Below are 23,589 nucleotides of genomic sequence, written 5' to 3'. Positions count from 1 at the left end.
TTTAGAGTTTGGTGGGTTTTTCTTCTTTTTTTTATAATTTCTTTAGAGTTCATTTTAAGCCCCTTAAGCTGGCCATACAGTGAGCAAATTTCATCCAGTTCTTTGTAACTCGGCTGAAATTCCCTCAGTGGGTGGCCCTGTTGGCAGCCTCCGCCCGACATCTTTAGATCAGAAAATCGAAGGAGCTGGGTGGAAAATTTGCGTATGTCTAACCATAGCACATCGAAGCAGTCAGAATATAATAGCCCAGTGGGAGATTATTTTTTTTCTAATAGGGAACCTATTAGATTTTTTTTTTTTTTCTTTCAGTCTGTGAACTGAACAAAATCTAACCACATATAGCCAGCTTTAGACTTCTACCTGACCAGATTTCAAGATTTCTTTTAATTAAAAAAAACTGTGATTTCAGTTCCTGTGTTTCAGACTTTTTTGCTTATCAATACAGAGATGGATTAGGGCTGGTTTTAAAGCACTTTACTGCATGTTAAGACTGGGTAAATACTTGAGTGATCATGATCTGGGCACAGGTTCACTTTAAGTAAATCATTTTTTGTGAATCAATTGGAAACTTTCTTCGAGATCATGCTAAGCTGGCTATGAGGCTGCCCATCAACAGCAGACAAGTGAAGCGGTACATGAGGCACGACGACAATAATGCTACTAATTGCAAGGCAGTCACTGTGTTGTCAGCCTGCTACAGGAAGTGCTGTTATAGGTAGGCTGTCCAGTTAGAGACCATTATAATTACTCGAGAACACTGTAAAAAGTGAACCATAATGCTGAACATACTGCAAAATAGATGTATGGTTTACATACACTAAGTTTTTGGAACGGGAAGTGATATCTGTGCATGGGGGGGGGCGGTACCAAATTCGCTCATTACAGATGCATTCTGTGCTCCCTGTACAGTAGTACAATATTCAGGTCTGTCATTGGCTGAGCTCATGTTATTTTCCTGTTGGTTGCTTTTCTGACCATTTATTTTGTGTGTTTAGGAACTCCTCAGACAACAAAACTCATTAAAGAACATGGAGCAGCAGCTGAACCAGATGAAAGTTAAACTAAGCCAAGAGTCACAGCAAGCTAAGAATGAATTTAACGCCATTCAGTCAGAACTTGATCGCGTACGGTTATTTCTTTTTTTTCCTTCCTCTCCTTTTATAATGGAAAGCAGAGCTTGTAATACACACACACACTCTCAGTCCCAACATCAGTGCTGTGGTCTATACCACTTCCCCCAAACTCTAGGTTGTTGTTAAATCTAATTATATTACAGGAGAGCTATAATGGTTTTGGGTCAGTTTTTATTTCTGAATTGAAGTTTTGTTTTATATTCCCATGTCTGGATTGACGGGATCGAGGTGCGAGAATTACACTTTGTGTATTAGGTAGTCTTGGTCCTCAGTCTCATATTTGTACATACAGTCTTCATATATGTATTGCTTTGTATTTAATCATAGTGCTAACAAAGACTGTGGTGCGTTAGAAGATACATAGTCCGTTCACAACACTTCCTGAAATCTAATGCTCCAGAGGTCACTTGATTTTCTGGGGTGCAAGGCTTTGGTCTGATGGTAAATATATGCTTGTTGTTTGGCAGGTGGTACACGGGAAGAAGGTGTTGGAAGGTGCAGTAGAGGAGCTAAAACAGAAGTTGTTCAAGGCAGAACGGGCTCTGCAAGCAAGTGAGAATCAAGCCAGTCAATTTAAAAAGAACTTGGAAGTAAGTATATTTCCTCTCACTTCCTGTTGTCTATGGAACAGGAAGTGAAAGGGAATCTCCCCAATGGCATACATTCTGCAATCCATCCCATTCTAGAAGTGACTTTAGATATAATTTAATAGATCCATCTCTCCCTACCACCTGCTACTTGCACAACAGTTGGTTTCTTTTTTTTTTTGTACTTTTGAAATAAAAACAAAGTTGATTTATGGTGCACAAATCCCAAATCTCTGGGAGCCACCCCTGTTTGATTGTAGAAAACACAAAAGAGAGGAGAAGAGATTGGGTTTTTTTGGCTAGCAGAGTGACAAACCCAATAGACTTCACACCATAGGTAGGTATAAAAATTCAAAATTTATTTGACAAGTTTGACAAAACATTTAGTTAAAACAAAAGAACACATTGGATACAATATTTGTTACTGTACTGTACAATTATTGTATCCAATGTGTTCTTTTGTTTTAACTAAATGTTTTGTCAAATAAATTTTGCATTTTTATACCTACTTATGGTGTGAAGTCTATTGGGTTTATCACTCTGCTAGCCAAAAAAAACCCAATCTCTTCTCCTCTCTTTTGTGTTTCCTTTTTGAAATTACCTGAAAAGTAACCGAGATGGGGAGATCTCCTTGTGAGTGGCACAGACAGCAGTAAAGACTATTAGGGGGGGAGGGTTTGGGGGGAGTCAAACCAAAACCCACAAGTATGAGCAAAGCTGAAGTTTCATCTTATTGTTTGCCTTTCCTGATTCCACCCTCCCCTCGTCTATCAACATACCAATTCCATTTAAAAAAAAAAAAAAAGTTTGTTTCCTTAAATACTTTATTTTAGACCCAATGATGCCATCACTGTGCCATTTTCACTTATCTATGCAATGCAGGCAAAGGAGGCTTCATGCCTCTGTACTTCTGTTAAGAGCCCTCAGCCCTAATGCAAGCAATGGGTTGATGCCTGCAAATATCAAAATGCTTTCATGGATGGGTGTCAGTTTGGGGGAGTAGGCTTTCTAGGCATGCTACATTTACATGCAGACCACCCTATGTAACACCCACATGTGATGCTGAGCCTCCCTGATTGAAGGCAATGCATTCCAAAGAATGAAAAGCATGGGCCAGGGGCAGTCAGGCCAGGGAGAAAAGGGCCAGATGTTGCTGAATGTCCTGTAGCCAAGAAATGAGGTGGGCTCTGTCTGACTTCAGCTTCTAATGCACATTGTGAGAATCTCACAGTGGGCAGTGAAATCCGAGTTAGAGATACCTGTACAGGAGCGGAGTCTGTACAACTGTACAGGACTGAACCCAAGGCCAGAGGTAAGATTTAACTCATTCTTACACGATATTAATAAATTAACTGATTTTCACAGTGCACGCTTCTGTAGGAAGTAAGGTCTCTCGCTGGTTTCTCAATACTATCTATTTGCTGCGTCCTGTGAAGTGACAGTGAACATCTTGAGCCTTTCCGGCAACGATGTACAAGCTGTGCCACAGTCTTTGTGGGGGAGCTGTGATTTTTTTCTTCTTCTGGTAAACAGTGGGTGGTGTGAAATCACTCGGAATGTCTGAAAATACACAAAATATAAATATTAAGGGATAGCTGAAAGCCTAAAAATTCCATCAGCTTTCTCTTTATTGAAGACAAGTGTTAGTGGTGTAGTACTCCTGAGCAACACTGCTTGCGGTGTATGTGAATGATGCCCTTTTAGTATAAAACATCAATATAAATGTTTTTTTGCCGTTAACATTCGGAAGCCCAGTCAAATGAATGGACTGGCAATGTACCATGAACCAGACTGACACCATTTTGCTGCTGGTGTACGTTGGCTCTATGGGATACAAACCGTCAAACTTGGGGCTTATTGCTAGGACACAGGTGCCTCCTATCTGCATGGTATTCTTCATTGCGAGAACGCAAATGGCTCCTTGCTACACGGTGTCTTTCATTGCTAGGACGCAGGTGGTTTGAGCCACCTAGTGTCATTTGTTGCTATGGCACAATTGGCTGTTGTCTGCTTGGTGGCCTAAATTGCTAGGACGCAGTTGGATCTTGTCAGCATCCTTCATTGCTAAGATGCAGGCAGCTTCTGTCTGCATGGTGCCCTTCATTGCTGGGATGCAGATGGCTCCTTGCTGTATTGTGTCCTTATTGTTAGCATGCAGGCAGCTTCTCTGTGCAAGAGAAAAAATCATTTAAACTTTTTAAAAAAAAGTTTGAGGGGAAAAAAAGTCGCACTCGGTTTCGGCTTGACAAATTTTGTAGTTTCTGTGTAATAGTTCCATTTTGGTGCATCTCTAATGTAAACATGTACAGTGTAGAAACAAGATTTTACATAGGATCTTAATGCCAACAAGATCCTATGTAAAATATACCTGTGTGCATGAGCCCATAGACATATGTTCTAAACCTGCCCAGCTCCCTCTATAACAGTGGTTCTCAACCTTTCTAGGGCCGGGACCCCTTGGTAACTTTTGCCAAGTTGTGGTGACCCCCAACGGTAAAATTTAGGGATGACGCGGCTGCTGCAGCGACATCTGCAGGCGTGGCGGGAGAACTGACACTGGTGCGCTAGGAGAGAGCTGAGGAGGACTCTCACCTTGCACAGCGACTCACGGGTTGAGAACCACTGCTATAGGCAAAGACAGGACCGGGCTCTGCAGCTGGATCTATAAGAATTGGATTTAAAGTGTGTGGCTATATAACATATGAGGTACATACTCCGCAGTACTGTCACTGATAGGGATGGGCTCGGGCGTGTTCGCAGCTCCATGTGCCAAGCAGGCCAGGAAGCTGACAGTACGTGCCGAGCCCGCCAGGAAGCTGACAGCGCCAATCACAGGGCGGGTGCAATAGCTAGTATGCTATTGGCTTTTGCAAAGTGAAATAGCCAATAGGAATCTAGCTATGCATTCCTATAGTGGGTTTTTTTTTCTGACTTACGGCGGCCCCCGATTTTCCCCCTAATCACAGGGCGGGTGCAATAGCTAGTATGCTATTGGCTTTTGCAAAGTGAAATAGCCAATAGGAATCTAGGTATACATTCCTATGGTGGGTTTTTTTTTCTGACTTACGGTGGCCCCCGGGAGAAAGTGTTTCTCTCCTGGCGGCCGAGAGCCACTAGGCGACCCCTGGCAAATCGTCATTCGACCCCCGGGGGGGTCCCGACCCACAGGTTGAGAACCACTGCTCTATAACATATCATAAATATCACAAGTATAAGCGCAGGTATTACAAGCATATTTTTTTATAGTTTTGGATGGATGATAAAGGGATTAGCAGTCAAAACTTTCTGTCTGTGGCTTCATTAAAGTGACATTAAACCCTCAGATTTTTTAACATAAACCAATACTGTAATGTGTGCCTTACTGTAATCCATAGTTGTTGCCCTTCTCTTTGCTGCTCTTCCTTTTAAATCCTCATGTCTTCTCATGCTGGGGGAGAACTTCCCTTTGCAACTGAGTGCCTCTATCTGTAGTGCTGGCTCAGGTTGTGAACCTTCACACAGAGACCATGTATCCATTTCAGAGACAAGGCAGTCTGCTGCAAAACAAGTTCTCCCCAAGCATGAGAAGAGATAAGGATTTAAAAGGAAGAGCAGCAAAGAGAAGGGAAACAACCATGGATTACAGTAAGGCACACATTACAGTATTGGTTTATGTTAAAAAATCTGAGGGTTTAATGCCACTTTAACCAGATGACATCCGCGGTGTTAAACCCCCTTCCCATCCAGGCCATTTTTCAGTATTCAGCGCTGCGGTACTTTAACTGACATTTATTCCGTCATGCAGCGCTGTACTGAAATTAATGTTATACCCTTTTTTGGGGACAGATAGAGCTTTCTTTTGGTGGTATTTATTCACCACTGGAGGTTTTATTTTTTTACTATATTAAGGAAAAATTACCGAAAAAAAAACAAAACCTGTTTCCCCTACATTAAATGATAAAACAGTTATTACCCAATTTTTTGGTAAAATATAAAAGACGGGGTCACGTCGGGTAAAAAGACACCAAACATGTCAAGCCTTAAAATTGCGTGCGCGCGCAAAACCTCAAAAAAACGATAATACCCAAAATTGGCCATAGGAGACGCTTTTACCGCTCATTAGTTTAGTGTTATCAGTGATTGATGGCCCTAAAATGATTGCTCTCACTGCGACGTTCGCGGCGATATGTAACGTGTGTAGCGCAATTGTCGTTTTCGCATTTTCGTATTTACGTTTGTCTGCGTAAACGTGGGGGTGGGAGAGTTAAACATTTTGGTTTTTTTTTTATGTGACCCGGTAACGGATTGGTGCATTGGTCGGGTCTTTTCTGTCCGTGCGCACCCGCGAGCAGACAAAAAAATGCCGTCTGGAGACGGCAACCCGCCAATCCAGCAGTGCCGTCCGTCCGTTTTTTTACAACGGGCGGACGGCAAGTGGTTAAGGTGATTTCCCCTCATTCTCAAAAATATTTGTTTTAGTTTTTTTTTTAATGGGGAAGGCCAGAGCCCCCCAGCAGCTTTACTGTGCTGTCTATATACCTGTTGGATAGAAAAAATTGGAAGAGGCTCTCATGATTTCCCACTTTAAATAGTATGCTTTAATGTTGGCAGCCCCTTGATTATTGTGTATTTTAACCAGGACATTTTTGGCTACCCCAGTGCCTTCCTTTGACACATGCCTTGCTTCAGTGTAATCCTGCTTTTTCTTTACTTACACAAAAGCATTAAGTACAATCTGTCACTGCAGCATGGTTCCCACAAACCATTTAGCAATAGCATTTCCTAACTGCTGCATGCACTAGCTTGAGTTTGCGAGGACATCTTTTTACTGCTTTTCAAAAATGTGTTTCTTTGAAGCTGATTTGGGCAATGCTGTTGATTTGTAAATCAGTCTGCTCTTATTTTTTTTTGTGTTTAGGAAGCAAAGTGTCAGCAAAATGCAATTAGAAACCAGCTGGAACAGAAGACTAAAGAAGCTTTGAAAATGGAAGAGGAAAAGAATGTAGCAAATCAAACTATAAGACAAAACCAGCAGCTTGTGGATAAACTGACAGGTAAATAGCTTCCCTTCTGTGCAGCAGCAACATCGTCCTGCTACCCCAAAGTGCCAGGAGCATCTAACATATTTTGCCTTTTAAATATATTAGCTAGGGATGCACCAATACCATTTTTTTCCCAGACCAAGTACCAATACTCGTCCATGTACTCACAGATACAATTACAGATACATTTTTGTTTATTGTCATGTGACAGTTTTTCTAGAACAATACAGACTGAAGATTTCAGGACAGTGGTAGAGTGCCCTGGCCCAGTCGCAGCTGCAACCCTGGTAGTTATCGTGAAAATGCCAAGTATCGGCACAGATACTGGTATCCCTAATATTAACATGAAGTAACTAAGATATAGCAATAAACTATGTACTACCAACTGCCAGCCCTGTGTCCAATGAGTCTGTCTCAGGTGGCCAGTAGGGGACTGTCATTGCACAAGGGGATATCAGTTTCTAGAGCTTAGCCATGTAGTCAGGGAAAATTAGTTTTAAGTAGTAGTAAAACCAAATCGGAGAGGGACACAAAGGAAACTTTTCTAGCTAATCATTGTAGCAATGGACAGCCTGTAGTGACCAATACCTTTAAACAAACCCAACCAAACCTACTGTATGGACTATAAAGCTCCTACATAATTTAAGGGACCAGAGCTGAATACAGAATTTGTAAAATGTACCCGAATGTGTTTAAAATTTTAAATGAAGTAAAACGTTTTGGTCTTGGCTTGGGTTATAACAACATGCAGCACAACTTGAATATTCTTAATACTGATATATTTAAAATATTGGCTTCTTGTTCTGCAGACAAAAATAGCAGCTTGGAAGCAGAGCTGAAATGTTCCCTGCAGAAACTACAAGGACAAGATTCAGCAAGTTTACAAAATCTGAAAGTGACCTTGTCCAATCTGGAAAGAGAAAGAGATCTTGCACAAGAAATGCTAAAGAAAAGGGATAACGATATGGAAGAATCCAAGAATGACCTAGCTAGGATGGCCGAAGAGTCACTGGATTTGAAGAGACAGCTTGATTGTAAAGAGAAAGAATGCAAAGATGTAATCAATACAAATATTTCCCTTTCCAGATGGAAGAACGAACATGAAAATAACTCTTCTCAAGTCTCCATTGAAAGAGAAGAAATGTTGGCAAGGGTAAAGGAGTTGGAACGTTTGATCCAGAGTCATATGGACCAAGTAAATGCTCTAGAAAATGACAAGAAGAATTTACACACACAGGTAAAACATCTGCAAGAGCTCGTCGACACGAAAACAGCTGATTTGAAGACCCAACAAGCTACCTGTTCAAAAATTCAACAGCAACTGGAATCCGAAGGGCAGAAATACCAAAATGATCTGGACTGCCTAGTAAAACGAATATACGAACTGGAGGCTGAAGTGAAACTTCGAGAATCGGATGACTGTTCGAGCCAAGTGTCCTGCTTAGAGAGTGAGTTAAAGAACCAGAAGAAGCTAAGTGCCGAATTACAAAGTCAACATGACGAACTTCTGAAAAGCAAAACGGATTCTCAAAATGAGATGTTACAAATCCAAGCACTGCACGAGAGAGTTGTCTCTGAATCTCAATGTCAGGTTGAAAGCTTACAAAACAACATATCCTCTAAACAAACTTATGTTGATTCTGTTGTTTCTGCCATCAGGGAGAAAGAGGATGAAATCTGCATGTTGTCTGAAAAGCTGAGACTTGCTAATTCAGACTTGCAGTCTGCTAATCAGAATAACAAAGAACTTCACGACAAACTACAAGAGCAGACGCAGCTGTCAGAATCCTGGGCTACAGAGAGGGAGTCGCTAACTGCGTTAATTGGTTCAAATCAAAAAGAAATTGAGATGCTAACTGCAGACAACAAACAAATCAAAGAACTCAGCATTATGCTAAAAAACGAGAGTGTTGACTTAGGTTCCACAATTGGCCAAAATGAGAAACTGGATTGTACTGACAACATGGAGGAAGAATGCATGACAGACAGCAACAAAAGTGTGAAGGAATGTCAAAGTCTAAAAATAGAGCTGGAGGAACTTACAGAAAAGCTGGGCAGGATTCAAAAAGAGAACAACCGTCTGCTTAGAGCCAATGAGGAATTGACGGCACTGGTTGAAAGCCTCCGAAACAATGAACTTTCACTCAATAAAATCGTGGAAGAGTTGAGTGTCTCTTTGCAGGACAAAGAAAAGTCTTTGCAGAAACTTCAGGCTCAGTTAGATTCTCTGAAAATGGATTGTAAAATTGAATCAATTTCTGTAGGAGATATTGGTGAGTGTGTCAGTAGCCTTCACAATTCACCAAGCAAAGGTGTTAAGAGCCATATTGACCCAAGCAGCAAGCAAGAAACTGTACCAAGCTCCAAAGCTTTGAAAGAGAAGAAAATGAATATTCTTATGGATGGAAATCAGACCATATTGTCTGATTGTGATTCTTTGTCTGCTGATGATAGTGTTAGTAAAATACTTGGGGACATAAATGAAGAGACCCTTCCTTTATCACTGGAACCTCAGCACCGCGAAGAGAACCAGACCTTGTTGATAAATCTAGATCAGCTAACTTTGACGAGCACAGATGATGTTACAAAGTCATTGTCTCAGCTCCTGGAACTGAGCCAAATTCAGGACCAGCACACTGCATCCCTGTCACCTTTTAGCTCTCCAACTCTTAAAGTCCACAGTGATGAAACTGGTGGAAAAGTGACAAGAGACAGAAAATCTATTTCTGGTCAACTTGTTGACTTGATTCTCCAGCAAGCCCCTGAGGAGCAACAGGTTTTATTTTCTCGTTTGACCAGCGAAGACCCTTGCAGTGTGAAAGACGTGCTTACAGTTTATCAGGTAGAGCTGGGTAACCTGCAAAAACAATATTTAGCTGACATTGCAACATGGCAAAAGAAATTAAACGATCAAGCATCCGATATGGAAGCAAAGCTGTTGGAAGAGAAGGCTCGCAGTGACCAGTTGTCACAAGAATTGGAGGCTGCAAGGCTTGAACTCCAAGTCCTCGATTTAAGTGCACGCTCTCTCTTGTTTGATAGTGAAGATGTAAGTATGCATGTGAGCTATTTTAAAGGGAGATTTGGCTCTGCGTTAAACTTAATAAAGTGATTTGATTGCAGAAAGGTTAAATGGTGCCATACTATATGCCATTAATGTCTCAGCAGTCTGCCTTTCTATAGTTGAAATATTGTCTATTTAATTCCAAATAGCTTACACATATGTTTATGTATTGATTCCTTATAATGCACAGAGTACACAGTTACCTCGAGTCCAGTTACAATAGATGAACCCCCTCTTAGCAGTCTTGTGGGTTGTGGCACAGACTAACTTCTGCAGGGAAATCTCACATTGGAGTCCCAGAGATGAAAGTAACGGGGAACAGGCTGATGTTTTAGCTCACCAACATCCACCCACAGATAAAGTGACAAGTTTTTGGTGGACTTAGCCTTTAACTAGACCTTTTAAAGAGAGTAATCTTGCCTTCATAAAATGTACAGGTGTGAGAATAGGTTAGACCAATCCCTAGCGCTTTGTTGTCTTAATTTCATGTGTTTTTTTTAATCTTTCCTAATTAGTTAACTACAAGGCTTGATGCCACCAATCAAAGCCTCTGCACCATTTTACCCATTGGAAGACTTTCGCTTGACAGCGAGTCCCAGAAATGTGAAACTCCAAAGCAAGGCCAGGGAAGCTCCGAAAATAATTCTGAAGAAAGCCCAGAGGAGACACGCAAAGAGGAAGTCATTGAAAACAAAGGAAAAAGAAGGTCTTCTAGGCAAAGAAAGAAAAGAAAAACTAACACAGCAGACCAGCCAAAAGGTAAAGATGTTTCTGAGCATTCCCAGTTAAAGACTGCAGAGTCTTCAAGCGAAAAAGAGCAACTTCAACTTATTAAAATTAATCAGCATTTGCTAATGGAGATGAAGGAGCTCTCTTTGCAAATTGAAATACACAAGACAGAACTTGGCATTAAAGAGGGCCAAAACCAAGAACTAGAACAAAAAACAAAGGAATTAGAAAATGAAAGATCTCATTTGTTGAATAAAATTGACTTGATTTCCACTGAGAAACTGCAGTCATCAAACAGAATTGATGACCTTGAAAAAGCTCTTCATGAAACCTTGAGTGCGACAGAACTGCTTAAGACTAATGTTTTAGAGTTATCAGGAATAAGAGATGGTTTAGAGCTGTCAAATGAGAAATGGAAAGAAAGCTATCTTCAGGCTGAAAATCAGTTGAGAAGATCGAAATCGGGGAAAGCAAATATCGATAATTACGCGTTGTCTCTAGAAGCAGATGTGGAGTCCCTTCAGTCTAAATGTCAACATTTGCAAGAGGAGAGCGTAAGCCATTTAAGATCTCTTAATGGTTTGGAAGAAGTTCTGAAAGGAGTCCAGGCAGATAAAAACCAATTAACTCAGGAGCTTCAGAGCTTGGTGGAAGAAAAGGAAGAACTTGAACAAATCAACAAAAAGCTAAAGGAAAGGGAAACAGAGTTGGAATATAACATGGAAAACTCCAAAGAGCTCATAAAGATATTGGAAGCTGATATACAAACCTTAAAACAGGAGCTTGAGGTGGCAAAATCGACCACAGCAGAGTTAACATTAGAACGAGACAACATGGTTCTCTTACGAGAAAATGCAAATTTGCAAATTCAGGAGCTTCAAAATCTGGTGCAGCAAATCCAAGAGGAGAAGCAACTCTTTTCTCATGAACAACAAGAATTGGAGACTCAGCTGAGTTACTCTAATAGGCAAAAGGATGATTTCTCTCGCTTGCTGGAACGCTGCCAGGTGGAGAAACATGAAATGGCCACCCGGTTGAACTCTACTCAGGAAGAAGTGGCTCTCATGCGGGCAGGAATTGAAAAGCTCAAAGTTAAAATCGAGTCGGATGAAAAGAAAAAACGTCAAACCATTGAGAAACTAAAAGACAGCGAGAGGAAATTTGACAGTCTCAATGATAAGATCGAGTCTTTGGAACGAGAGCTGGTCATGACTGAGGAGAATTTGGAAAATGCTATCCTTCAGACAGAAAGTGCTCAGGAGGAGGCTGAATGCTTAAAGTCACAAAAAGAAGCCTTGGAGAAGGAATTGAATATGTTAAGGAGAAAACTTGTGGATGTAGAAAATGACCTTCAGAATAGTCAGGCAAAAGTAATTGAACTGGAAACCACCATCCTTACTCTTACAGAGACACTTGAAAAAGGAGAAGCTGAGCATAGTCAGTTTAGAGAAGGTTCTGAGAAGGAGCTCAAGATGCTTCAAACTCAAATGAATGACATGTGTGAGCAGAAAGCCCTTACTGACCAGAGATGTGAAGCAGTTCTAGTTGAATGTGCTGAAATCACGGCTAGGATGGAACAAGAGAGAGCACAGTCTGAATCTGCAATAGAGGAAGCAAAATGCTTAAAGTTGCAAAAGGACAACGTGGAAGAAGAGTTGACAATGTTAAGGGGAAAACTTGTGGATGTAGAAAATGACCTTCAGAATAGCCAGGCAAAAGTAAATGAACTGGAAACCACCATCCTTACTCTTACAGAGACACTTAAAAAAGGAGAAGCTGAGCATAGTCAGTTTAGAGAAAGTTCTGGGAAGGAGCTTGAAGTGCTTCAAACTCAAATGAATGACATGCGTGATCAGAAAGCCCTTACTGACCAGAGATATGAAGCAGTTATAGTTGAATGTGCTGAAATCGCAGCTAGGATGGAACAAGAGAAAGCACAGTTAGAAAGTTCTAAGGAGGAAGCAAAATGCTTAAAGTCACAAAAAGAAGCCGTGGAAGAAGAGTTGAATATGTTAAGGAGAAAACTTGTGGATGTAGAAAATGGCCTTCAGAATAGTCAGGCAAGAGTCATTGAATTAGAAACTACCATCATTACTCTTACAGAAACACTTGAAAAAGGAGAAGCAAAGCATACGCAATTTAGAGAAAGTTCTGAGAAGGAACTTGAGTTGATTCAAGCTCAAATGAATGACATGCGTGAGCAAAAAGCCCTTTCCGACCAGACATGTGAAGCGGTTAAAGTCGAATGTGCTGAAATCACAATTAAGATGGAACAAGAGAAAGCACAGTTAGTACAACAGTTGGAAGAAGCCCAGGTAGCCAGCTGTGACCTCAAGCAATCTATAGATAAACTCTCCCTAGAAGTAGAAGAATGTAAGCTCCAACTAGCTGAAAAAACACAGCATCTCATGGCCCTTGAGACCCAACGTACAGACTCAGAAGAGTGGGAATCAAAATGCTCCTCCGAATGCTCTCAATTGAAACAGGTAACAGAAAATCTTATAAGTGAAAAGATGAATTTGCTGTCAAGGTTGGAAGAATTGGAAAACGAGTTACAGACAATGTCAGCAGGGAATTATTCTCTCCAGGCCATCATCTCTGACCTCCAAACATCCTGCAATAATTTGGGAACACAGTTGGAATCGGCAAATTCTGAGAAAAGAACACTTCTAGAAAAGGTATGATGTGTTTTGGTCTTTTATTGATGTGTGTGTATTGGAAGTAACTGCAAATAATTCTCATTTCTAGAGCGCTTTACTAGCTTATGCTGTACACAACCTCATCATTTTAGATTAGAACTCCAACTAGATGTAAGAATTTAATGTAATTTTTGTATTCCATGAGAGACATTTAAAGGATTACCAGGGTTAGAAAAACGCTGGAGCCGCACAAGTAGCTTCCATTCCATTTACATTCAAGTGATCGGGCATCTCTACAGACGCCTGATCGCTTGTATTAGCTGCGCTTCCCCCCGCCGTCGTTGCCGGTCCCGAGATTCGCTGGGACCGGCACGGCTGATCTGTGACAGGAAATCAAAGGGAGCTCAGTACACGGTCTCCCTCTGATCTCCTCTCTGGTCCCCAAATGCAGGAAGTGATGTATATTACATCACTTCCGCATTCTGCTGTCATTCCCAGCAGATGAAGCAGATCTCTGCTTCATCAGCTTCTCTGGGAGTCCCTAGGTGACATTAGGGGTCTTGGAGACCCATGATGTCTCCATAAAGAGGACCTGTCATGTAAATTGGCTATCACATAGGGAGCTTCTTATCCCCCCTATGTGATAGCAATAAAGTTAAGTGTAAGAAAAAAAGAGTAATGACATTTTTTTTTTTAAACACTAACATTTTTAAGTCCCCCGTCCCCCACATACACACACAAACAAGCGTCGGGTGTGCCTGTGACGATTGCACCTATTGTGCCGCACATGTTGCATATCACCGCAAATGAGTGAGAGCAATAATTTTAGGGCCATTAATCGCTGAGAACACTAAACTGATGAGCAGTAAAAGCATTTAAAGAGTCGACCATGGCCAATTTTGAGTGTTGTTGTTTTTTGCGATTTTGTGGGCGCGTGCAATTTTAAGGCATTGACATGTTTGGTGTCTATTTACCCGACGTGACCCCGTCTTTTATATTTTACCAAAAATATGGGTAATGTTTAACATAACATAGGGAAAACTTTTTTTTTCCTTTTTTTTTTTCTTTCAAAATTCACATGACATTTTTTCATTATATAGTTAAAAAAAATACAATCCCCCCCCCCTAGTGGTGATTTCCCCCCCCCCCCCCCAGTGGTGATTACCACCAAAAGAAAGTCCTATCTGTCCCCAAAAAAATTAACATAAATTGCAAAGCTATAGGCTGGTCATGCTGACTGGTGAAATTTTTCACTGACTGGTGAGATGCCCTAAACTTTTTTTCAAGCCCTGAGGATAAGTGTGCATTTAGTACTGCTCCTCGGAGACCTTTTGTCACGGCTAGTGAATCCTGAGTCACAGAAGTTCCTTACTCCCTCCTCAACCAGGTGCCTCAGGTCTTCACCAGAGTTCATGAAGGTGCTGATGCATTGCTGCTAAAGCGCTGAGGCACCACTCACTGTCTACTGGTGACAATCACCCTGGCGGGCCGCACAGCAAAGATCCTACAGGAGCGGGGAAAGATTAGTATAAGACTTGGAGATTACAGGGTAACTGCATTGAAAGTACAATTTTGATCTTTTTTTACATACAGCTAGAATAAGTACCTAAATTTGACTCCATAACCTCCTACAGAAAGCATGAGCTTTGCTGATTAGAGAGCTCTAGCTCTAATTGGGCGGGGGGTGTGTCAAAGCTGCAGAGAGACCACTGCTTCCAGGCACTGAGCAAGAATCCTCTGCTGCATGCTGGCAGGGAACAGGGCTTTCTATTCAGGTTGTGTCTGCTTTCATAAGGAAACAAACTGTAAAGCTGGACATGCACCTTCGGCCCCGCTGGCTATCAAAATACCTGAACAATGCCTGCATACAATCAGATTGTTCAGGTATTTTAAAAGCCAGCGGGGCCGACTAGCAAGATACTGAAGCTTGGCCCAGTGGGAGATTCCTCCGTCCACACAGTTTAGCGTAGTTGGAGGAATCTGTTGCACTTTTTCCATCTGACCATAGAAAGTCTGCAGATAATCTATAGGTGTATGGCCAGCTTAAGACTTAAAGTGACATTAAACCCTCCGATTTTTTAACATAAACCAATACTGTAATGTGCGCCTTACTGTAATCCATGGTTGTTTCCCTTCTCTTTGCTCTTCCTTTTAAATTCTCATGTCTTCTCATGCTTGGGGAGGACTTCCCTTTTCAGCTCAGGGCCTCTTCCTGTAGTGCTGGCTTAGGTTACAAACCTATAGAAACGGATACACAGACACCGTGTATCCATTCCTGAGACAAGGCAGTCTGCTGCAAAACAGAAGTTCTACAGAGCATGAGAACAGATACAGATTTAAAAGGAAGAGCAGCAAAGAGAAGGGAAACAACCATGGATTACAGTAAGGCGCACATTACAGTATTGTTTTATGTTATAAAATCTGAGGGTTTAATGTCACTTTAAAATCCCATTTTTTTATGCATATGGAATGTATATAGCTAGTTAAAACTTCAAGTTCTGTTGGGATTTAACCTTTTTACAATTACTGATGCCACAATAGATCGTTCAGTATCTCCCTATACCCCCTTCACCAGACTGCCAAAATTATCATCATCACAGAGTGCAACTGTCCGACTCTGCCACAGAACTTTGTAAAGCTGCTGAAGATTTTTTTTTCCACAACTATATTATGTATGTGCATTATTTCCCAAATGTATTTGATCAAAAGCAGCTATTCTATAATATGTATTCTTCCCCGGGGTGTTGGAATGTAAATCTGGGTGTTCTGTGATAAATCGCCCTGCTCTGTGTAGCTCTTTGATCCATCATTCTTGTGCTGCGGTCATGATTCTTCCATTATACGTTTCTGTCGCCGGCTGCAAATGCCTCTCTTCTTATTTTGTTATAATGCAGGTGGCTGAACTGACAGAAAATTGTTTCAATCTCCAAAGTAAATTGCATGATGCTGATCTGCACATCAAAACTGCTGAAGATCAGAGCTGCCAAGATAGAAAGGGGCTGGAGGATGAGATGCAGAGGATCAAGCAACTATATGAGGAGAATAGCGTGAGTGACTCCATGTTTCTGTTGCTAGAAATGCTCATATCGGCTGTTTTCTGCATGTGACTTAGAACTAGGGATGCACTGATACTGGTTTTTCCGTATTGAGTACGAGTACCGATATTTATATTTCGCCGATGCAGAGTGCCGATACCTGTACCTCTGATAGCATGCAGCCGGTTTACTGGGCAATCGGGAAGCTGGGCAGGGTGTCATTACCCGCCGCCCGGCTTGCTGATTGGGCGGGAAGCCAGCTCCATGTTCCACCGAGGCACTGACTTTCTGATTTCCTCTGACCGGAAGTTTCCAACATCGGGGAATGTATCGGAACATTTGGGCGAGTATGAGCACTTGTCCAAATACTCTGTGTTGGCACCGATACCAATACTAGTATCGGTATCGCTGCATTTCTACTTGGAACAGTTAAAGTGACATGAAACTCAGGAGTTAAACCTTAAAAATCAATTCAAGTACCGTAACTATTAACATAAATGTATCTTGTGTATCACCCGGCTGTAGAACCTCAAATCATCTCTGAATTGGTGATGACACTGTCCTTCCTTCTGGAGGGGGGCTACTAGTGTTCCCCATGGTCCCTGTGTGTGTTGTAGAATAGCCACCGCTCAAAGGCCACTCCCGTAATGGACTACAATCTCACCTTTTTAGTTTTCTAATTTGTACTGAGATAGTATTCTGTCACAGCAGTGAGCTTGTAGCGGTGCCTTCTTTATAACACTCACCGGGACCATGGGGAACAAAAGTAGCCCCCCTCCAGAAGGAAGGACAGTGTCAGCACCAATTCAGAGATGGTTTGGGGATCTACAGCCGAGTGATACACAAGATAGATTTTTGTTAATCGTTAAGGTACTTGAATTAATTTTTAAGGTTTAAGTCCTGTCACTTTAAGTATGAGTGTTAAAGTAAAGTATATCTAAGGCCAATCACACACAGGCTTCAGCTTCAACTTGAGCATGTGTACAGCAAGCTTTCATGAAGCGTCTGCAAAGCATTCGGCCAGCTTCAGGAGCTTTGTTGAAGCCTTGTAAAGCACACATGGCCTGGTCCTATGTATATTAGCCAGTGATTTTGTGTTCCCCGACATTCCCCCTTTAAATTTGTTTTGCTGACCAATGAATTGCAAATATAAGATGTGTGATGCGGTCTTTCATCTGACACTGCTCTGCTCTGTTTAGACTCCGCTCCATTCAACCAAGTCTAAAATCACAGAACTGAAAGAAACCATTACAAGTCTGCGAAATGAACTGAAATCGCAGACAATGACACAGAAGAATGATATAATGGAGTATGAACGGAGTCCTCAGGCGGAGTCCCTCCACAAATCACTTCTGGATGAGGCAGTGAAACGGGTAATAGTGAAGCATCAAGTCAGACTGTATATGATGAACAGTGATTAGAGGAATCCCACCACCACCCCTGTCCTGCTTTTTTTTTATTTTTCCTTTATCTCCTCTCACCGGTTTCCTTTTCTGATGTATTTTATGTTCCTTGTAGGAAGACGTAAGTGGTTACCAGAAGAAGCTGACCTCCATGGATGGACTTCTCGCTGCCCAGATTCAGGAGATTGATGGCTTGAAAGCGAGTAGCAATGTGGTGGTGTGTAAAGCCCAGGATCAGATGGCAGGGCTGCAGGTAATTGTACATTTGGCATTCCAGACATCCGCAATTTTCTGATTTTGATGAAAATTTAAGGCAAGAATTGCAGCATGGCTGATGAAGCAGCAGTATACGAACAGTCCGCACTCTCCAGAGAATTCCAATACTGCAGACTTTATTGAAATTCACAGCAAATCCAGTATATCTGTGAATAAAAGTGTATAAAGCAACAAATGCCGGCACTGCACACCCCCCAACCAGCTACACTTTTATTCACTGATATACTGGATTTGCTGTGAATCTCAATAAAGTCTGCAGTATTGGAATTCTCTGGAGAGTGCGGTCTGTTTGTATACTGCTGCATTCTAAGGTGGAGATGCACCTATTAGACCAGCACCTGGGGAGTCCTGATGGTGGCTAAGGAATTGGAGCGGTGAGATTTTCTATGGCTGATGAAGCCGTACACTATTAGATTGGTTTATTCTGTCCGCAGGCTGAACTAAAAAAAATCTAACAGATTTCTCCATTTACACTAAACCATGTGGATGGAGGAATTCCCCTGCCAGGCTATTGTATTATGGCAGCCAGTGCCCACCGATGTCAGAATACATGACCAGCGACTGCCGCTGATTGGCTGAATATCTTCGGCAAAAGCTAATTCTGTAATTGACTTTTGTTGAACCGACTGGGCCCCCACTGTAAGATTTTCCGTCGATTCTTCTGAATTGGCCAGAATCGTAACCATCTATGGCCAGCTCAAGTCTCATTTCTTATGTTGGCAATTCAAAAAGCTGTTTTGTGGCAAAGCCAACTTTTGATTGTAAAAATCACAGAATGTTTCAAGGCGACCTGCCACCGATAATTTCTATCAAAACCATAAAATGATGAAAACATCAGTGGTAGGTTGCCGTGTTTTTCCTATCAAATTTGGTTGAAATATTTGAATGTGTTTTTTGTATATGGTCATTTTGTTCAGCTAGTCCTGCAATCCAGATAGCACAAAGAGGAGGGTGACCACACCTACAGCGCTCTCTCTCTCTCTCACGCTCCACCCTGAAGAAGCTATGGTCTCTTCATCTGTCAGATAGCTGTCAGTTAGACTGCCATTAGTATGGAGTGTAGTAAAACCTGATTGGCTAACAGTGCTGGACTAGCTAGTCCCAGTCTGCTCTACAGGAAGCTAATATAAAGACCGATTCTAGCACTTGTACCAGCTGTACTTTTTAAAGATTAGTTACTTATTACTAAATAACAAAACTGAAGGAGAAAGTAAGTCCTTGAAGGAGAACTATGAGATGAGTGCTTTTCACTCACCTCATAGTTCTAGCCGACCTGTGACAATGAGACTGTCACAGGTCGGCTCAGTAGATCGGGAGGTGAGCGAACACATACCGGGTTCGCTCACCTCTCGATCCTGTCACGGCTCTCTGCCGTGACAGGGGGAGGGGCTGGATTCCCCTCTCCCCGCTTCGATCTGCCAGCGCTGACTGGCGGAACGGACCGGGGAGGGGGGCAGGTACAGCTGGCTCTGCCTCTAGATAGGCAGAGCCAGCTGTCACTCACGCAGCTTGGCGGATCCCGTCTTCTAAGTCTGGATCCGCTCCGGCTGCGGCGTCTCAGTATACCGCGAGCTGTAGCTCACGGTATACTGAGCTTAGGGTGACGGGAGGACGCTAGTTTGTGTCCTCCCGTTACCCTAAGGAGAACTATGGGGAAAAACACTGACCCCATAGTTCTCCTTTTTAATCACAGCTTCCATATGTTTGTCCTCACAGGTTCTCTCTATGTTCTTATTACAACTTATTGATTCTTTTTGAAGGCTGGTATTGATCTCTTGACAAAGGAGAGCCCTGCAGCCTCTGAAGCCCTCAATCACTGGGTGAATGCATGTAAACAGCTGGAACAGGAGAAAGAAGAGCTCAAGAAACACATCGCACAACAAGAAGAGGAGCTGCAGACCTTAAGGAAAAACAAACACGATGTAAAAAGAAAAGGCATGTGTATTATTCTTTGAATCTTGGTGTGCTTTGTGTATTTCTTCCAGATATGTGCAGTGATCCAGTATGAAACTTGGAGGTTCCTGCAATAAAGACCGGTCACTGCTGCTCTCTCTCTTTGTGCAGGGTGACTGGTCTTGTCTCCGCCCCCTGCTGTAGTTTTCTGCAGGCAGCTTGTAGTGGGTGGAGCCTGTTGGGTCCCTCACACAACTCTGCTCTTTGCACGGACTATGTACAGAACAGTAATGATGTCACTAGAGCTGCAGCTAACGATTATTTTCAAAATAGATTAGTTAATTGGGATTTAAAAAAATGGCTCCAGTGATAGGACTACTAGTTTGTATTGAGATTGTAGTCCATCACAGGAGCAAGCTTGGAGTGGTGGAAGTATGAAAAGAAAAAAAGTGTGGTGTGCAATATAGTGAAATGTAAAGTGTAAAATTATACAGCAATCAATGCAGAATGACATCGGCTATAGAGGACTACAAATCCCAGCAATAGTACATTATAGTTGGCGTTGTGCTGTATAATGTACTATTGCTGGGTTCTGTAGTCCTCTATAGCTGGAGGTATTCCGCATTGCGCTGTATAATGTATTATTGCTGGGATTTGTAGTCCTCTATACAGCGTACTTCTCCTTACTACTTCTCCCCGCGTCCCTGTGCCGATCGTGGATGTGGGCGGGGAGGTGCGGCGTGTGGATGCGGGCGGGTGGGTCTGGCAGCGGCAAGCGTGAGGCGAACAGGAGGTGCTCCGTGAGGCGGACAGGAGGTGCTGCGCGCAGCGTGTGTGGAGCCGTGAACAGGGCCAACTAATCGAAAGCCGATTAAATCGATGATTGAAAACGTTGACAACCTTTTCAATCATCGATTTTAATCGACTTAGTCGGTTTAGTTGTTGCAGCCCTAGATGTCACTGCTACTTATACAAGATATTTGGGTTTACAAGGGCATTAGTTGCAAACAAAGTGGATTTATATCCTTTGGCGCTATTCAGAAATATGTTTGCATGAAAGTCTTTTGTGCCTGGACTTCAGCTGTAACATGTTCCACAACAGACCTCCTTTCTAGTCCTTCAACTAGTTAAAAGAGAACTATGGGGTTAGTGTTTTTCCCCATAGTTCTCTTAAGGGTCACGTGAGGACATATAGTAGCTTCCTCCTGCGACCCAAAGCTCAGTATATAGCGAGCTACAGCTCGCGGTATACTGAGACCGCTGCAGCCGGGACGGATCCTGACATTACTGTCGAGATCCACCCAGCTACATGAGTGACAGCTGGCTCTGCCTATCTAAAGACAGAGCCAGCTGTACCCGCCCCCTCCCCCGTCAGCACTGGAGGAGTGGGGAATCCCTGCAGGGAGCCATCACTGCTCTCTGCAGGGAGATGATCGAGTTCGCTCACTTCCCGATCTATTGAGCCGACGTGTGACCGTTTCATTGTCGCACGTCGGCTCGAACTATGAGGATGAGTGATTTTCGCTCATCTCCTCATAGTTCTCCTTTTTTAAAGCTGACCTTTACCCAAATCTTTAAAATGACCGCACAAAACGCCTTGATATATGTTCAGTAATGACAATCTACAAACAGATACTTATAGGTAATTGCCAGATTTTTATTCTGTGCATCCCTTTTTTTCTCTTCTCCTACCCATTCTTCTCACAATGGCCATTTTTACTAAGGGTAGATGAATCCATCTCCCTTTACTGCCTGGAACTCTAGGACATGTGACCATGCACATCATCTCCGGGGGGGGAAATGCCTTTCCCTGAGATCTCGTGAGATATCCAAGCAATCCCTGAGATCTCGTGAGATTTCCAAGCAATGCTCTACTGATGTAACCTTCCTGGGATGCAACTCTTGGGCACAGATTACATCACTAATGTCCAAGAGGACCAGGAAGGAAAAACAATAGTTGTAAGTAAAAAAATAAGTATGTTTAACTAATGAATGTCAGATGATTTAATATCCGCATGCAGAGCTGCATTCTGTTGTGATTTTTAGTGAAAGGGGGTAACTCTTCGATTTAAGCCTATACCATAATTGTGCAGGTTGGAGAATAAAGGCAGCGGTCTGATTTGGCTTTTTGGAGAAAGCCCCTGTTATGAATAGTAAATTACGCCCTGCCATGTACTAATGGCTGAACAAAACCACAGCAAGGCACGAGCCTACGCAAGGTGGATGATGCCCTCCCCTACGTCAAATGACAGTGTTTGGGATTGGCGATTGACCACTTATTCCGGAGCACTGCATCCTGAGAAAAGGTTAGATTCTCCCCATACCTGAAGGCACCGGGAATTTACAAAGACCTCTCATGGAGTGTCAGGCCAGTGTAGAAGTAGGTTGGTGGATGAGCTTCCTTAGAGGAAAGTGACAAACTCTTTTAAAGTACAGTATATCTAAAGCCTTTCCTACTCATTTTGGATAGGGTGGGAAACCATTAAACTCGTTCCATCTGTGTCCCATTCGAGATATTTCACTTGCTGTCCTGTAGATTCAACAGGAAGTCAGAGGAAATCTCTGCAAAGAGAGGTAAATCTCCTCTTAGATGTCACCTTAACACGTGTCCGCATTGGAAGATATTCTTCCTACTTGTGTTCTGGTGGCAACTCAAAATTTTAGGTTTTTCCCTCTTTTAGTGACAGTGGTCACCAGGATGAATAGAGAAAGTCAATCTCTCCAGCATGGACCCAAGAACAATACAAATGAGATGTCCTCAGTCTAATAACCAGCATCATTCAACCCACTTCCTCTGAACCCGGGTCATCCCAGCCCGTGACTGGACAGTAAAAGGAAAAGCAGCACAGTGATGAGCTTATCTCTCAATCACTCCTCACATCAACATGCTCCTTGTCGGCACATGAAATGACTGACACCTTGTGCTGCTTCTCCCTCTGAAACTCCAGCCCTGCTGTACAGGGATTGCAAGAGGTTGATACCAGGTACTTAAACTCCTTGCACTTAAAAAATAGATTTAAGGATCTATATCTATACATTATAGAGTTGCATTAAAGTACAATTAAACTCTGCTAGTAAGCAGTAGATAGATGCAAAAACATAAAGTTACCAAATGGGTAAATACTTACCTGTGTCTCTGGTGCTCACTCCGGTCTGAAGATCTGGAGCTTCTCGAGCGGCCGTGCAGGAGGATGGGGCGGGTACATGCGCAGTAGAGCTCTTTGGCGGGGAGGAGAGACACAGTGGAGGTGAATGCACGCAGCCGTTAGCGTGCACTTCGGACAGACTGGGGGGGGGTTGTTATTTTAATTTCTATCTTTTTATATCTATGTAAAGTTTAGGTTTAAAAACATTTGAGTATTATAACAACAAAGTCACTGGCGCCAAAGGTGTGTGGACATCAGAACTTCTCACAACTGGGCAGCACTTGAAACAGTCAGGGTGCCCGAGGTCTAGCACACAGGAAACGGAGAAAACAGTGTGCCTCTCTAGTGTAGAGCACTTTATTAAATGAAAATTGTTACCAAGCAAGGAAGGTACTCACAAGCAGCCGATGTTAAAAAGCCTGTAGTGTGCAGAGGTGAATCTGCACTAAATGAACATCAGATGTCAGTTACAACAGGACCTGCGATGGAAGCAATCCTCTAATCCTCTTTTCCAGGGCGATACTCCCTTCGCCAGAACATCACAAATTTCCGGTTGAAGGCGTATCGCCTCGGAAACGCGTTAACCGTGCCTGTCATGTTAGCAGAAGGAGGATTGCTTCTATTGCAGATCCTGTTGTGACTGACATCTGATGTTCATTCAGT

At 42.5% G+C, this 23,589-nt stretch overlaps 1 protein-coding gene across 1 annotated transcript in view; it reads left to right on the top strand.

The window, feature by feature from the left end:
- The window catches only part of CENPF (centromere protein F), a 34,931-nt gene that overhangs the window by 7,298 nt on the left and 4,044 nt on the right, over window positions 1-23,589 (top strand). The window contains exons 8-16 of the mRNA XM_018567265.1: window positions 996-1,124; window positions 1,601-1,723; window positions 6,618-6,753; window positions 7,551-9,790; window positions 10,321-13,212; window positions 16,068-16,220; window positions 17,408-17,581; window positions 17,727-17,864; window positions 19,648-19,809. Of these exons, the coding sequence (XP_018422767.1) occupies window positions 996-1,124; window positions 1,601-1,723; window positions 6,618-6,753; window positions 7,551-9,790; window positions 10,321-13,212; window positions 16,068-16,220; window positions 17,408-17,581; window positions 17,727-17,864; window positions 19,648-19,809 (6,147 nt within the window). The remainder of the gene's footprint in view (window positions 1-995; window positions 1,125-1,600; window positions 1,724-6,617; window positions 6,754-7,550; window positions 9,791-10,320; window positions 13,213-16,067; window positions 16,221-17,407; window positions 17,582-17,726; window positions 17,865-19,647; window positions 19,810-23,589) is intronic.

Source organism: Nanorana parkeri, unplaced genomic scaffold (assembly GCF_000935625.1).
Source record: "Nanorana parkeri isolate BGI_ZX_2015 unplaced genomic scaffold, ASM93562v1 scaffold1, whole genome shotgun sequence".
NCBI lineage: Eukaryota > Metazoa > Chordata > Amphibia > Anura > Dicroglossidae > Nanorana > Nanorana parkeri.
This window is presented reverse-complemented; position numbering and strand designations above follow the sequence as displayed.